The sequence below is a fragment of the Barbus barbus genome (assembly GCF_936440315.1).
Source record: "Barbus barbus genome assembly, chromosome: 20".
Taxonomy (NCBI): Eukaryota; Metazoa; Chordata; class Actinopteri; order Cypriniformes; family Cyprinidae; genus Barbus; species Barbus barbus.
This window is the reverse complement of record NC_136748.1, coordinates 8,885,955-8,903,028: the sequence shown is the minus strand read 5'-3', so window position 1 is coordinate 8,903,028 and position 17,074 is coordinate 8,885,955. Positions and strand designations below refer to the sequence as shown.

The following is a 17,074-nucleotide window of genomic DNA, read 5'->3' as shown; positions in this document are numbered from 1 at the left end:
ACAGAGGTCAGACATTTCTTGTAGTTGGCCACCAGATTTGCACACATCTCAGGAGGGAGTTTGTTCCACTCCTCTTTGCAGATCCTCTCCAAGTCTTTAAGGTTTCGAGGCTGACGTTTGGCAACTCGAACCTTCAGCTCCTTCTACAGATTTTCTATGGGATTAAGGTCTGGAGACTGGCTAGGCCACTCCAGAATCTTAATGTGCTTCTTGTTGAGTCACTCCTTTGTTGCCTTGGCTGTGTGTTTTTGGCCATTGTCATGCTGGAATACCCATCCACGACCCATTTTCAATGCCCTGGCCCTGACGGTACATGGCCCCATCCATCGTCCCTTTGATGCGGTACACCCCCAAAGCATAATGTTTCCGCCTCCATGTTTGACAGTGGGGATAGTGTTTTTGGGGTCATAGGCAGCATTCCTCCTCCTCCAAACATGGTGAGTTGAGTTGATGCCAAAGAGCTCAATTTTGGTCTCATCTGACCACAACACTTTCATCCAGTCTCAGTCCGAGGGAGATTGACAGTTATTTTGTGTTTCTTCCATTTGCGAATAATTGCACCAACTGTTGTCACCTTCTCACCAAGCTGCTTGGTGATGGTCTTGTAGCCCATTCCAGCCTTGTGTAGGTCTACAATCTTGTCCCTGACATCCTTGGACAGCTCTTTTGTCTTGGCCATGGTGAAGAGTTTGGAATCTGATTGATTGATTGCTTCTGTGGACAGGTGTCTTTTATACAGGTAATAAACTGAGATTAGGAGCCCTAATTTTAAGAGAGTATTCCTAATCTCAGCTCCTTACCTGTATAAAAGACACCTGGGAGCCAGAAATCTTGCTGATTGATAGGGGATGAAATACTTATTTGACTCATTAAAATGAAAATTAATTTATAACTTTTTGAAATGTGTTTTTCTGGATTTGTTTGGTTATTTTGTCTCTCATTGTTCAAATAAACCTACTATTAAAATTATCGACTGATTATTTCTTTGTCAGTGGGCAAACGTACAAAATCAGCAGGGGATCAAATCATTTTTTTCCCCACTGTATATGACTCCATTTTAACACGTTATGCTATTGACCTAAACACATTAACCACATTAACCACATTAACATTAACTCTAAAATAAATACAAAGAAACCACAAGTAACACAGTGAATTACACATAACATTTAAACATAATATTGGTGCTTCAAAGCATAATTTCATTATAAAGTCTAGTTCCCTGTATTTCAGTCAGGTTGAGATCCATGGCTTGATAGCAGGATCACAACAACAAAGTGGCATTGTGAGCATGAGCGAGTGTGTGTGACACACGCCTGGTCTCTTTAGGAACCCATGTTAAAATGGAGTAAAAAGAACAAGTGAATTAATTAAACAGAAACTTTTGTAATATTGCTGAAAATAAAAATAAGCACAGGGTTAAGCTGCCACAACAACAGCAACAACCTGAAGGGATTCCTGGACATTCCTTCATTTGAGCACCATCAACTTATATTGTGAGTCTTCACTTGAGTCTACATTATATTAAGCATGTCTTCAGTGTGAAACTTTAAAAGCAAACCTTACCTGCACATCCTTAAAGTCTGAAAATCTCCCATCAGGCTAACAGAGTAGGCTATTCAAAATCAAAAACAACTGCCAGCCTCATCTACTGAATTGTGACTGGTCTTTTCTTTCTTTCTTACCTCCTTCTACATTTGTTTTTACTTTGTTTCTAACTATAATTTACCAAATTTTTTAAAAGCTGTTCCTTAGTTGCTTTCCAAGCACTAGTATTTACATCAGGACATGCAAATACACTTGAACTCTGCTGTACTTACTTTCTGTTCCTAAACTTTCTGTGTGTGTGTGTGTAGATGTGCTTGCTGACCCAGCACACTATGCTACTGGCCATGGGCCAGCGCATGTCATCTTTTATTCCTGGCCTAGTGTAAATTGATCACTCTGAGTCTACAGCATAACAGATCTTGGCTTTGTGATACTAGTGCTTTTCCCCTCTGTTCAATCTCCCTTCACCTCCCATCAACCATTCCTCTATCTATCTATCTTTCTATCTTTCTATCTATCTATCTATCTGTTTTCAGCATACTGAGGTGTAATGTTGTCAGTACAGCTTCAATGAAGGAGGTCATGACTGATGACAGCAGGATGTATTCTGACCCTGTGGTGTCGACTTTCCATGTAAATACCACTATATCTGAATGGTCTCTGTGCTTCTCCATGACCCTGTGGAGCTATTTTTGACAGAGACTTGTCTGTGCGACGTAGGCAGATTTCAAACACTGTCCGGCTTTAGTGCTTCACCTGCAGGTAACTGACACTCGCAGCTACTGATCGATACATCCATACGTACCACAGAGAAACATCAGGGGCAGCCGCACGAGGAAGTGTTGCTGAATTTCTCATGAATAAAACACATCAACAAAGCACATGATTAGCATTTCTTAACCCTGTCTAAAAATAGTCTGTAATGCTGTGTTCCAATATTTGACCAAATAAAAGACGGGAACAGAACATTTTTGTTATACCGCTGGTAGGAACAGAAAGTAATACAGCAGAGTTCAAGTGTATTTGCATGTCCTGATGTAAATGGTAGTGCTTGGAAAGCAACTAAGGAACAGCTTTTAAAAATTAGGTAAATTATAGTTAGAAACAAAGTAAAAACAAATGTAGAAGGAGGACTAGGTAAGAAAGAAAAGACCAGTCACAATTCAGTAGATGAGGCTGGCAGTTGTTTTTGATTTTGAATAGCCTACTCTGTTAGCCTGATGGGAGATTTTCAGACTTTAAGGATATGCAGGTAAGGTTTGCTTTTAAAGTTTCACACTGAAGACATGCTTAATATAATGTAGACTCAAGTGAAGACTCACATTTTAAGTTGATGGTGCTCAAATGAAGGAATTTCCAGGAATCCCTTCAGTTTGTTGCTGTCACAGCAGCTTAACCCTGTGCTCATTTTTATTTTCAGCAATATTACAAAAGTTTCTGTTGAATTAATTCACTTTTTCTCTTTACTCCATTTTAACATCAGTTCCTAAAGAGACCAGGCGTGTGTTACCCAAAAGCATCGTTAGCTAACTATGGTTGCTAATTCCATTGAACTCTATTAGTAATGACGGATCTTGCTTTTGGGAAACACACCCCAGAACAGGACAGCATACAAACCGAAGTTAGAATCCATCATGGCAGAACTCATGAAATATTAGTGAATTAAATATTATAAATATTACATTTTAATTTGGTAGTAAAACATAGTGTTGCACATTTTATTGGTGCGAAGATGAGTATGTGTATTTTGTACAACAATTGCAACTGCTTTTTATCACTTAATGAGAAGCAAAACAATTACTAAACTGTGTAATCTTTTGGAGACTACTGAACAGATATTTAGCAGTTTATTTTATCTTGCATTTTTATAGCACTATAAGTGTGTCCTAAGGGGTAATGAAAAGTTCCAAAGTGACCAAATGTCCCCACAAGTATAGTATTTTTCATCTTATGGGGGATTTTTATATATTTTTAGTTTTTTGGTCCCCGTGAGGAAAACAGCTTATAAATCATACTAAATGAAGTTTTTTCGAAAATCTCTTGATGCAGAAAGATTTCTGTGAAGGTTAGGGGTTAGAATACATAGTTTATACAAGCTTATAAAATCATACATAATTAAGTTTTTTTGAAAATATAAAATAGCAGAAAGTTTTCTGAGGGTAGGCTTAGAGTAAAGAGGATAGAAAATACAGTTTGTACAGTATAAAAACAATTATGTCTATTCCCGTGTGTGTTTGCGAAAGGACACAGGTTCAAATCCCTCCTAGAAAAATTACAACTGTGCTTGATGCTCCATCATTAACATACATTTTCATAATTTTAAGGTGATGTAAGTCACACTTATAGGTCTTGTGTTGTGTTTTTCTGTCTCATGTGCTCCCCATGACCTATTTTTCCCTCGTGTATGCCCATATTTGGTTCCGTTCCTGTTCCTGTCCCCATTTAGTTTATTCAGTTCCACCTGTGTTTTATTAATTATCTCGTTTAGTCCTGTGTACTTTAGCCCTGTGTTTCCTCGGTATTATACGTTGATGTTGTGTTTCCTGTGTGTCTCTACCTGCCTTGTGTTACCCGTCTTGGAAAATTAAAGACTGTTACTTTGAGTTTATTCCACGTCTCCTAGTTCTTCGTTTCACCACAGTGGGCAACCGTGTCAGAATACCGGACCAAAACAGTAAGCCGCACCCCTTCTCCTTATTTAGTTTTTCTGTTTTTGAAAGTCTTTTTGTTTTCACTTGGTTTTTTCCCTGCGGCATGGAAGTCGCCATTCGCGTCTCCGTCCTAGCCCACAGAGACCTCCTGTTCGGGGAGAAATAGTGGGAATTCTGCAGAATCGGCGAAAGTACTGCAAGTCCGCCGGCCGTTCATTAGTCAAGCCTGATGGCCGTGGCTCACTCAAGCCCACCAGCCACTGTACCCCTAAACCCTCAGCTGACAGCTGCTGTCACCCTCACTCCTAACCAAGGAAAAAATCTGAGGAGGAAAAGGCTGTCAGCTCCAGCCCCTGAGTCTGCTCCTATGTCGGCTCCAGCCCCTGACCAGAGTCCATTGCAGGCTCCAGCCCCTGACCAGAGTCGAGAGATGGCTCCAGCCCCTGACCAGAGTCGAGTCATGTCCCCTAAAGCTGTGCTTATAAGTTTTGTCTTGTCCAAAGAGAAAATTCCTGTCTGTATTTTCCTGTCCGTAGAGTCTCTTCTGAAGCTAGCTGCTTCTCTTTTCATGGCCACGGAGGCCATTCCCAAGCCGCTCCTATTACCTCTATAGAAGCGGTTCCTGAGTTTAACCCTGAGAGGGCCCCTGTCTCCACGTCCAGCCCAAGAAGGGTGGTTGTGCTCACGTCCGGCCCCGAGAGGGCCTCAGATTCCGAGTCTAGCCCAGAAAGGGCCTCTGTTCTCAAGTCTAGCCCCGAGAAGGCTCCAGTCCCCGGCTCCAGCCCAGAAAGGGCTCCAGTCCCCAAATCCAGCCCAATGAGGCCTCAAGTCCCCGGATCTAGCCCAGAGAGGGCTCCAGTTCCTGAGTTTAGCCCCGAAAAGACTCCTGTTCCTAAGTTTAGCCCAGAGAGGGCCCTTATTCCCACGTTCAGCCCAGAGACTGCTGTGGTTCCTACGTATGGCCCAGGGAGGGCCACAGTTCCCACGTCAGACCCACAGAGGGCTTCAGACACCGTGATTTTCCCCCATGGATTTTTTTTGGGGGGGTTATAGGGCTCCGGCTGTAGAGGCCGGGCCGAAGGATAAGGCCAAAGCCACAGAGGCCGCCCAGCCATGGCCTCCTGAGCTGCCTGCTCCGCCATGGCCCCCTGAACTTCCTGTTCTGCCATGGCTCCCTAGTCTGCCTGATCCAGCATGGTGCCCTGAGCTGCCTGATCCGCCATGGCCTCCTGTACTGCCTGATCCACCATGGCCTCCTGAACTGCCTGATCCGCCATGGCCTCCTGAACTGCCTGATCCGCCATAGCCTTCTGAACTTCCTGATCCGCCATGGCCTCCTGAGCTCCCTGATCCGCCATGGCCTCCTGAACTGCCTTATCCGTCATGGCGTCCTGAGCTCCCTGATCTGCCATGGTGCCCTGAACTGTCTGTTCCGCCCTGGAGATATTCCCTGTGTCCCTGTCCTGCACCAGCCTCCAGGGCGCCCTGGTCGCCACGTCGATGTTGTGTTTCCTGTGTGTCTCTACCTGCCTTGTTACCCCATCTTGAAAAATTAAAGACTGTTACTTTGAGTTTATCCCACCTCTCCTAGTTTTCCGTTTTGCCACAGTGGGCAACCATGACAATGTATTTAGCAAACGTGAATACAAACATGTATTTAGACTAAGTTTTATCATCCTATGAGTAGAATATGTACTCTAAACATAGTTGGAGCTGCAGAAAAGTGTGCAGAAGAAGAATAAAAATAAACGCGAGGGATTTCATAATCCAATTTTATTACCTGGAATGTAATGAGGCAAGGAAATATAATGTGTGCTGTAATGGTGCAATACTGATCTGTGTGTTGCAGGAGAGGAGGGCTCAGAATCACATGCAGAGACTCCAGTCAGTGAAACAAGTGGAAATGGCACTGCATACCAGACCTGCGCTAACACAGTGCTCAAGGTGCTGGGGGGTTTGCTGGTGGTGCTGTGTGTCTCCTCGTCCTGGGTAGGCACCACACAGGTGGTCCAACTCACGTTCAAATCCTTTTCCTGTCCCTTTTTCATCACATGGTTCAGCACCAACTGGAACATTCTCTTCTTCCCCCTCTACTATTCTGGGCACGTGGCCACCACCAGAGAAAAACAGACGCCCATTCAGAAATTCAGGTGAAGTCAGAATGAATGAATCTGGTGGATTATGATGAGATGTGAACTACAAAACTTTTTACAAGTACAATAGCAGTGAACATGTGAAAATTAAATATTTACTCATTTGTCTTTAGCTAACACTTTTATCCAATGCAACATACTGTATACTTATTACAGAGAAAGTTCCCCCAAAGCAGGAATGGGCAGAGTTGAGCTATATCCCTAAATATATATCAAGTAAACCGGTCCCACTTTATATTAGGTGGCTTTAACTACTATGTACTCACATCAAAAAAAAAAAAAGTACAATGTACTTATTGTGTTCATATTGTATTGCAAAACACGTTTGTTGCTATTGAGGTGGGATACAGGTAAGTTTAGGGACAGGTTTGGTGGTATGGGTAGGTTTAAGGGTGGGTTAAGGTGTAAGGAATGGGTCAACAGCATAATTATAAATGTAATTGCAGAAATTAATTACAGATGTAATTACATGCAGGTATTTTTCAATACCTAAATACAATGTAAAAACTTGAATGTACACAATAAGTCCATTGTATCAAATGATTCATTTAAATAAGTGCATAGCAGTTAAGGCCATCTTATATAAAGTGGGACCAGTAATCCTGAAGAATTTGGTTAGATTTTTCAGGTTTGGTTGGGGAGTTAAACTCTGCTTTAGTGCAAGAGTCAGTAGAAACAGTTCAGGTTCATTCATGAGCAACTCATTCAGAATGGATCTATTAGACAAATTGAACATTGCTTTTCTTTCATGAATGTAACAAGGAAATTTGTGTGATTTTCAAGAAACAAAAAAAATAAATGTGTTTATTCCACACACAAATATATTGTGTGTCTATATAAAAGCAACTAGCCATAAGGACCACTTTTATATTTAATTTGGATGATTTTGGATCCTTTTTTAAAGGAGATTTTAGTCTGTATGTAAGTGACATTTAACAATTCAGTATGAGGAACAGAACTCGATCTCATGAAAAAGCATTTTACGAGTTGGCGATTGTGAATGAATTTCGTATGAATCAAATGTACAATGTACAATTTTTTAGGGAAATAAAAAAACAATAAGCTTGAAGGTCCACCACTAAACCTAATTGCATTATCAAAGTAAGCAAACAACTAAAACCTTTATTTCTCTTTTCACTGTGTAGGGAATGTAGTCGGTTGTTTGGGGAGGACGGAATGTCTCTGAAGGTGTTTCTGAAGAGAACGGCGCCTTTCTCCATCTTGTGGACGCTTACTAACTACCTGTACCTGTTAGCACTGAGAAAACTAACCGCTACAGACGTCTCAGCGCTCTACTGCTGCCACAAGGCCTTTGTCTTCCTTTTGTCGTGGATTGTCCTCAAAGATCGCTTCATGGGCGTGCGGGTAAATGGAATATAATCCTAATTATTACTTAACTAGTTGCAGTATTTCATGTCCATTTATTTTACAATCATTTTACCTCAGCAACCATTTGATTATGTTTGAAGTTGAACAGTTTCTTTGGTACAAATGATAATATGTGACCCTGGACCAAAAAAAAACAGTCATAAGTAGCATGGGTTTATTTGTAGCAATAGCCAACAATACATTGTATGGGTCAAAATTACTGATGTTTCTTTTATGCCAAAAATTATTAGGATATTAAGTAAAGGTCATGTTCCATGAAGATATTTTGTAAATTTTCTACTGTAAATATATTAACTTAATTTGTGATTAATAACATGCATTTAGATTTTTTGCATCCTCAGATTCCAGATATTTAAATAGTTTTATCTCCGCAAAAGATTGTCATATCCTAACAAACCATACATCAACCTTATGACTGGTTTTGTGGTCCAAGGTCACATATTTGCTTTAAAATTCTTACAGAATCAACACAAATGGGTGCCAACAGCCGATCAAAAAGCATTTTGTATACAAGTGAAATTCTGTACCAAAATGTATGAGAATTGACCATAGCGGGTACTATAATGTTTACATTTATATTTATATCTCAGGAACTTTGTAGGATAAACTCTAAATTATTACATTATAATCCTCGAGTTTGTGTTGCATTCTCTCTTCATTTTTCTGTTGAAAATTTAGGTCACACTTTAGTTTGGGAACCAGTTAACTATGACTTTTTCCTTAAACTTCTAATTTGCTGCTTATTAGTAAGGTAGTTGTTAAGTTTAGGTATGGGGTCGGATTAAGGGATCTATTATATGGTCACCCAGAATAAGACATGAATATGTACTTTATACAGTAAGTATTAAAAAATATGTTAGTACCGTAATATGATATAATAAGCAATTAGTTAATAGTGGGAATGGGTCCCTAAACTTACTTTTTATAAACCTGTCATTTAGATAATTTGTCCAGTTTCATGAAATTTGCTTTGTATCTGGAGACACTTAGAATAAAAAGTTATAATTGGTTTGTACTTTTTGTATGTACATTCACTAACTCTCAGAAAAATGTAAGTATACATCTCAAACTTCATTCATTTGGGTTAACAAGAAGCTTCTCAAAGCTTTGCTGCTGTGATCAGGGAATTTGAAATGGCACATTATTTGGCATTAATGGCACAAAATTTTGATTATTCACACATCCTTTGACTAAAAAATAGCTTGCTGTTGTACTTTATTTGGTAAGTATGCTTTTAATTGTCAGGATAATGTATAATCAGCTAATCCATATCACAAAATAAACCCTTTGGGGTTTTTTAAAATCTTTCTGGGGTCCTGATCACACTGGCAGGGGGTATTTTGTGACAGTGACTGGCTAACATTATATCATCCTTTACATTTACTCACAGGCCTTAAAATGAATGAATCTAGTATCAGCGAATGTGCTGAAATGAGTTGCATAAAAAGCACTACCTGTTGATATATCAAATGATTCATGAAAGTGATTTAAACAGCAGATTGATGGTTATGGAGAAGGAACAAGTGATGCGGCACTCATTTTGTGACACCTAACAGATACAAATGGAGAGTCAATGAGAATTTGTTATTTTTCTTGTGTAAAAAGCTTTGCTTTGCCAGAAGCTATATTATGCTTAACTTTAGTATCTACATATTACTCCTTGAAAACGTGTTTTTATTTTCAGCTATCCACCTCAAAAATTAAATGAAGCAATTGATGCGCACTGATATTTCTTGTTATTTAATCGTTATTAGACCTTATTGTTTTCTGTCTTTTGTAATCTTTCCTCATAGATTGTGGCTGCCATTATGGCTATCACAGGCATTGTGATGATGGCTTATGCTGATGGTTTTCATGGGGATTCCTTTATGGGTGTGGCTTTAGCAGTCGGCTCCGCCTCCACTTCTGCTCTCTACAAGGTGAGTGCAGCTGAAAATAACAATTTCCAGAAGATCCTTGATGACCATTAAGACTCCTTCAGTATTGATATGCTTTTCCTGCAAAACCACTCAGGTGCTGTTTAAGATGTTCCTCAGCAGTGCTAATCTGGGCGAGGCAGCTCATTTCTTCTCCACCATGGGCTTTTTCAATCTCATCTTCATCTCCTGCGTTCCCCTCATCCTGTACTTCACCAGAGTGGAGCATTGGGGTTCCCTCTCCTCTTTGCCCTGGGGTTACCTCTGTGGGGTTGCCGGCCTTTGGCTAGGTAATGTGAAATTATGGAAATGAATTCTTCAGCCAATATATTCAGCCAATTTAAACAATATATAACATCTACAATAATTTAATGAAATATATGCATTGAATTGGTCGAAAGTAGCATGCAAGACATTTATAATGGTTTTTTTTTTTTTTTTTTTTTTTAATAAATCTGGTTCTTTTTAACTTTCTTTTCATCGAAGAATCCTGAAAAATGTGTATCACAGTTTTCAGAAAAATTATTAAGCAGAGCAATTATTTTCAAGAACGATTTCTGAAGGATCGTGTGACTCTGAGGACTAGAATAATGGCTTTATATAATTGTTGCCATCACAGGAATAGATTACATTTTAAAATATATATATATATATATATATATATAAATAGTTATTTTAAACTGTAAGAATACATCACAATATTACTATTATACTGTATATTTGCTTAAATAAATGCAACTTTCTTGAGCACAAGAGACATCTCAAAAATTAAAAAAATCTATTTTGAACAATGGTCTATATGTTACTTGAGTTACAATTTATTTTAAGGTCCAATTTCGCTATTAACTAACCATTAACTATGACTTTTGCCTCAAACTCTTAATTTGCTGCTTATTAATAGTTAGTAAGGTAGTTGTTAAGTTTAGGTATTGGGTAGGATTAGGGATGCAGAATAAGGCATTAATATGTGCTTAATTGCTACTAATATTCTAGTAATATGCATGCTAATAAGCAACTAGTTAAGAGACCCTAAAATAAAGTTTTACCCTAAAGTGTTACTGTTACATGTTTAAAAGGAAACAGAAAAATATGTTTTTGGCACCGTAATGTTGCGCCATCTACAGTATTAAATGGCAAATGCTAACCAACTGGGAAAAAAAGAATAAATAAATAAAGCCTTTAGTTTGTACACAAGTACTGGCGTTAAATCATGCTGACAGTTTACCACTTGATCACTGCTGGTTCAGATGTGAGTTAGTGCTGTAGTATATCAAATACGACCTTTAAATACACTTCCAAGAGTGCTTTAAGTGCTTAGCAAGTGAGATAAATCTGGTTAGAATCATCAGTTTACACCTCGAAGTAGCATTTCTTTGATATCCAATATGTGCTGCATCAGTCTATGTAAAGCATAATAGTAACAGATCCACTTATTTTTACTGTATATTTGAGCTGAAGTGGAGCTCTGTATCTCTAGGGTGTTTTAAGGATAATATGATATCCATTAACTTTTGTCACTCGTCCAAATCATGTGAAGTTCTCTGTGTATTTGGCCACTTAGAGAGGATTGAATGACAAAAGATGCTATATGACCAAATCATAACATAAAGTTCCTGTTTTTGTCTCTCTCTCTCTCTCATAGTATTTAACATCCTGGTCAATGTAGGAGTGGTGCTCACGTATCCTATTCTCATATCCATTGGGACGTTACTCAGTGTTCCAGGCAATGCAGGTGTGTGAGTCCATGCTGTATGACATTAGTACTTGAAAATGACTATTACTATTTGAAATATATATATATATGGATAAGAATCATCATAAAAGTACAAAAGAGCAGATCTCTTAGCCTTCGAATAAATAAATAAATAAATAAAATATAAAAACTCAACCTAAGTGAGTTTCTTCACTCAAAGCAAACAGCTGCACCATGACAAAGGGGTGGTGAGGTTGCCTTAAGAGAGTGCTTGTCTTTAAAAACAGTCTTTCAAGGTCAGTTTGTTAAATTACGTGTGGCTTTTCTTCAGAAAAGCTCATATGATTCGCTTGCAACGAACATTGATTAATTTGTGATTTATGCTACTTTCCTAATGTTTTCCTGTGTACTGCATTTGTACTGCATGAGTGTGAATGTAAATTTATAGGTAATTGTTATTATTATAAACCATTTTACAGTTCCATAGCCAGTAATGAGGAACCAAGGCTATTAACTTGATTTTTGTCTTTATGAGCACCGATGTTAATATTTAAAATTCATATTTATTTTGAAGTCAACAAACAGCCACAGGATTGCAGTTACTATTCATCTAAAGAGTTTTCCCTCTTAAATAACAGTAACGAATGCTGAACATTTCCTTATTAATGAAATGTATTTGACTGGAGTTAATTGGTTGCTTTGCCAGAGTCAGTAATTCTCTCCCACAGAGATTTCGACAGTCTGGGCACGAGGTCATATTTAAATGATAGAAACTCACTCTTGTGTATAGCTAAAAAATTAATAAGAGTTTCTGACAAAACACTGTACTGTCAAAAGAAGAAATCCTGCAACTGTAAATTACATTAAGTAATACCCATGCCTGGTTAATCTCTCATTTATGCATAATTAATTTTATAGTTTGCATTGACTTCTGTTAGTTAAGCAATCAGCCTGAAAGATGATATAATGGGCATAAAAATCTGAGATTTACTGTCTCTAGGGACCAGAATATTGTGGGCACTTTTGAAGCACCACCTTACAATTCCCTAGTAACCACCCAGAACACCCTAGAAACCACATAGCAACACCTTAATAATATTTTAGACTACAATGAAAATAAGTGTCAATGACACGAAACTCACCTGTCTTAGTTATTTTATTCAATGATACATTCATGCAATGAGAGGAATACCCCTTTTCAATAATGAGCATGTTTTATTAGATTTAGATTTTTAAAAAATTATTCTGATACCACAACAACAACAAAGCCTAATTAAATGTATTCAATTATTGAAATGGTATTTAGTATCGTTGAAATATCATTATAAATTTTCTTAAGATTTTGAATTTATTTCATTTTTGTATTTGCAAATGCAGTTTTTTTTTTTATCTACTTTTTACTTGATATTTCTGAAAAATGATATTAAAGTTTTTCAAAACCATGTGAAACTGACATGAATACAAGTTGTACAGTTAAGAACTTTGCATATGTGTTTTAAACTAGAAAAAGATCTGCTTCTTTCTCCAGCTATCGATGTTCTGAAGCACGAGGTCATCTTCAGCGTGGTGCGTCTAGCTGCCACCTGCATCATCTGCCTGGGCTTCCTGCTGCTGCTGCTCCCTGAGGAGTGGGATACGGTCACTCTGCGCTTCCTCACCACCCTGGCAGACAAGAAGACGGAGGATCACGGCGAGGAGCTCACAGAATCCAGCGTCCACACACGCAGCCGGAGTAGAGCCAACGGAGCCGTGTCCATACCCATGGCATGACCTTTGACCTGTGAATGAACAGTGATCCTCCCTGTGGCAGCCTTTGTATGTGGCAGTTTGATTGTATTTGTATTTTAGAAAGGCAAAAGAGAATAAGCAAAGTGAAAAGGATGTTTTTTTTCTTTAATAATAATCACAAAATCAACCAATCAGAACACAGAAAGATAAGAACATGCTGTCCTGCTCTTTAATAGAGCTGACAGCGGAGCCTAGAGTGTTCTGAGAAGAGTGTCCCATTAAAACAGGGATATTTACTGACAGTATTTTTTATTTTACAGAAGGGATCTAGCATTCTCTTCCCTGCAATCGCTATGGGAAGATACGCATCCATTCCATAGAAATGGACTTTTAGACTTTCGTCTCCCGCTGCACGATAAACCCTGCACCCCTGCACCCCTCCGCTAGCCCCTTCCCATGGAATGTATTCTGTGAATATAGACTCTGTCAGGGCCAGTTCGGCTCACTGTACACATGAATGCATTCAGAGTTTGGATATATATGTATATGAAATATGAGGATTATTTGCATTGTACGTAGTAGTGTAATACATGTAGGAGAAATATATTATGCTTTAATGAATAAGCCTTTCTTTTCTTTTCATATAAAAGACAAAAATAAAGATCTGCTTTGAAAAGCACTTGTTATTTACTTGTTCAACACCTTAAATGTAGTGTGACAATTATGTTCTGGAAGAAACAATTATTATTATTTTTTTTTCATTATTCAATAGCGACCTAATATGAGCTTTGAGATAGAAATGGGAACACATACCATGATACTCTATACTCTCCTATACTTTCAAATAACATATATGAATATTTTACAATAAATTTAAAATGCCATTCAAAAGTGAAAGAACTTTTGAAAAAAAGAAATTCCGCAAGGATGGATTAAAATTGATTAAAAGCTACACGAAAGACTTTCGCACTGTTACAAAAATAAAATAAATATTTTAGAGTAATGGCTGCTGAAAATTCAACTTTGCATCACAAAAATTAATTACATTTGAAAAATATATTAAGATAGAAAATTATGGAAGCTGTTTCCGCCAATTAATTAAAAAAAATAATAGTAATAATAACTGACTTTTCACAGTTCAGACTTTAAAAAAGTCTGTTTACTGCCAGTTTATATCACGCAATTTTGAGAAAAAAGTCAGAATTGCAAGATTTAAACACAATTCTGAGAAATAAAGTAAAAATTGCGAGGTTTAAACCTGCATTTCTGATTTTTTTTCTTGAATTGTGAGAAATTGCGATTGCAAGTTATAAAGGTGATTCTGAGGAAACAAAGAGACTATTTTCCTACAGTTGCTAGTTTATATCTCCCGATTCTAAATCCATCATTTTTGTTTGACAAACAAACCAGACAGGAGAGTAGATTATCGTTGGTGGACTTGAACTTGAAAAATATTGACATATTTCCGTGTTGAAACAAGATACTTTCCGACAGACAAGACAGAGCAGTTTACTTTTGATATGAAACAAAGACTCAGCTTTCAAATGGTAATTTTTCAAGAAATTCAAACAAAAAAAAAATCAGTTTTGTGGCTCTTTAATGTTTAATGTGGCTCTGATTTCAAGCGGCATGTCAACCGTTCATCTCTTCCTCTTTACTAGTTATAGCACAAAATAAACATGAATGAACATCAGAAGGTATCTTGGTTCAACCGCAGAGACACCAGTACACACCATTTTTCAAGTTCAAGTCCACTGATGTTAATTTAATCTCACGACTAGTTTGTTTGTCGGACAAAAATGGCAGAATCTGCATTATGATTGGTCAGATCGCCTGTCAATCAAATTCTCTGCAGAGGGTCAATTGTGGGGAAAAAAATGCAATTCTGAGAACTTATCTCACAAAAGAGACTTCTTTAAATAAAACTCTGAATTGTGAGATAAGAAGTTGCAGTTACCTTGTTTTAATTTTTAATTCAGTGGCAAACATGGGCTTCCATAGTATGGAAAACAGTTTTAATGTATTGTAATAAATACAACCTTGGTCAGCATATGAGACTTTCAAAAACGTTCAGAACCGACCCTAACATTTCGGAACAGTAGTATATATATTTTTTACACTTAAAAACAATGAATGTCAGTAGTTTTATTTTATATCATAAATCTAGTTTTCTAATCTGAGTGCTGTAAATTGAAGTATAAGTTTATCATATGAATGGTATCAGCAGTTTTTGGTTTTTTTCCTCATCACATTTGCCTTCTATAGTACAAGACAAAATACAGGCAAGTGGAGGAGGAATGGTATCTGGACAGAATGGATTTGAACCTGCACCATGTGAGCATAAATGCTCTACAGGTTTTTTGAGAATGTGCACTGCCCACTGTGCCACAGCTCTGACCATGATACACACCATAAAAATGAAACAAACACACTGAATGTCAAAGACAAACCCTTCATTCCCTCATTTCTCCCTGCAATAAACACACTATAGGACACCTTCACAGTCCCGTGACAGCCGCTCAGTGTGAATGCATATAACGACCTTGCTTTCTTGGAAATGTAATGAGATATTAGCTGAGTGGACAGGCTGAACATCTTCAGACCTCTGGAGAAGTCCATTAAACCAAATGAAGCATAGAAAAGGAAGTGAGGGGTAACGGAGGGGGAGGTATAAAAGAGCACAGAGGAAGTCTTTAAATCCACATTATGGGGTCCAGTTCCTTCACCCTGGGAGGTGGCGATAACAGTCCATATGCTGACGCAGTTCAACAGAAAGAGTTACAGTCATTTTTTTATGACCTATTCAAAAGTTTGGTGTCAGGAAGATTTTTTTAGGCTTTTTTTAATAATGAAGTCTCTTCTGCTCACTAAGGCTGTGTTTATATGGAAAAACAACAACAACAATATGGTAAAATATTACTATACATTTAAATAATTATAATGAATATAAATATATATCGCAACACTATATATATATATATATATATACAGTATCTCACAGAAGTGAGTACACCCCTCACATTTTTGTCAATATTTTATTATATCTTTTCATGTGAGCACGTGCACTCAACTTATTTGGTCGACCATGGCGAGACCTGTTCTGAGTGGAACCTGTCCGGTTAAATCACTGTATGGTCTTGGCCACCGTGCTGCAGCTCAGTTTCAGGGTCTTAGCAATCTTCTTGTAGCCTATGCCATCTTTATGTAGAGCAACAATTCTTTTTTTCAGATCCTCAGAGAGCTCTTTGCCATGAGGTGCCATGTTGAACTTCCAGTGACCAGTATGAGAGAGTGAGAGCAATAACACCAAATTTAACACACCTGCTCCCCATTCACACCAGAGACCTTGTAACACTAACGAGTCACATGACACCGGGGAGAGAAAATGGCTAATTGGGCCCAATTTGGACATTTTCACTTAGGGGTGTACTCACTTTTGTGGCCAGCGGTTTAGACATTAATGGCTGTGTGTTGAGTTATTTTCAGGGCACAGCAAATTTACACTATTATACAAACTGTTATCGCAAAGCTTAATTTTCAGCATTTCTAATATGAAATAATACCAGTATTTTGTGCTCAAGAAACATTTCTTATTATTATCAATGATAAAAATAGCTGTGCTGATATAATTAATTAATTTGTGAAATTAGTTTTTCTTTATTCTTTGATGAATATATAGATTCTTTGATGATATTTAAATGCACACACAAACACTTACTAAATATATACTATATATACACATATACAGTACATACCTCTGAATGGGTAATGTTTCAGTAATTAATATTATTCATTCATTATTCATAAATATTATCTTGAAAAAATACACTGGCCAAAAGTACAGTCATGGCCAGAAATATCAGCACCCTTGGTGAATATGCTCAAAGAAGGCTGAGAAAATTAATCTGCATTGTTAATCCTTTTGATCTTTTATTTAAAAAAATCACAAAAATCTAACCTTTCATTGGATAATAAGAATTTAAAATGGGGGGAAAT

General features: G+C 37.6%; 1 protein-coding gene across 1 annotated transcript in view; it reads left to right on the top strand.

Moving 5' to 3' along the window:
* Window positions 1-13,750, top strand: part of LOC306885902 (solute carrier family 35 member F4-like) — a 44,889-nt gene extending 31,139 nt beyond the window's left edge. The window contains exons 2-7 of the mRNA XM_079442708.1: window positions 6,049-6,349; window positions 7,498-7,717; window positions 9,535-9,660; window positions 9,755-9,947; window positions 11,300-11,389; window positions 12,879-13,750. Of these exons, the coding sequence (XP_079298834.1) occupies window positions 6,049-6,349; window positions 7,498-7,717; window positions 9,535-9,660; window positions 9,755-9,947; window positions 11,300-11,389; window positions 12,879-13,120 (1,172 nt within the window). The 3' untranslated portion in view covers window positions 13,121-13,750. The remainder of the gene's footprint in view (window positions 1-6,048; window positions 6,350-7,497; window positions 7,718-9,534; window positions 9,661-9,754; window positions 9,948-11,299; window positions 11,390-12,878) is intronic.
* The last annotated feature ends 3,324 nt before the right edge of the window (window positions 13,751-17,074 follow it).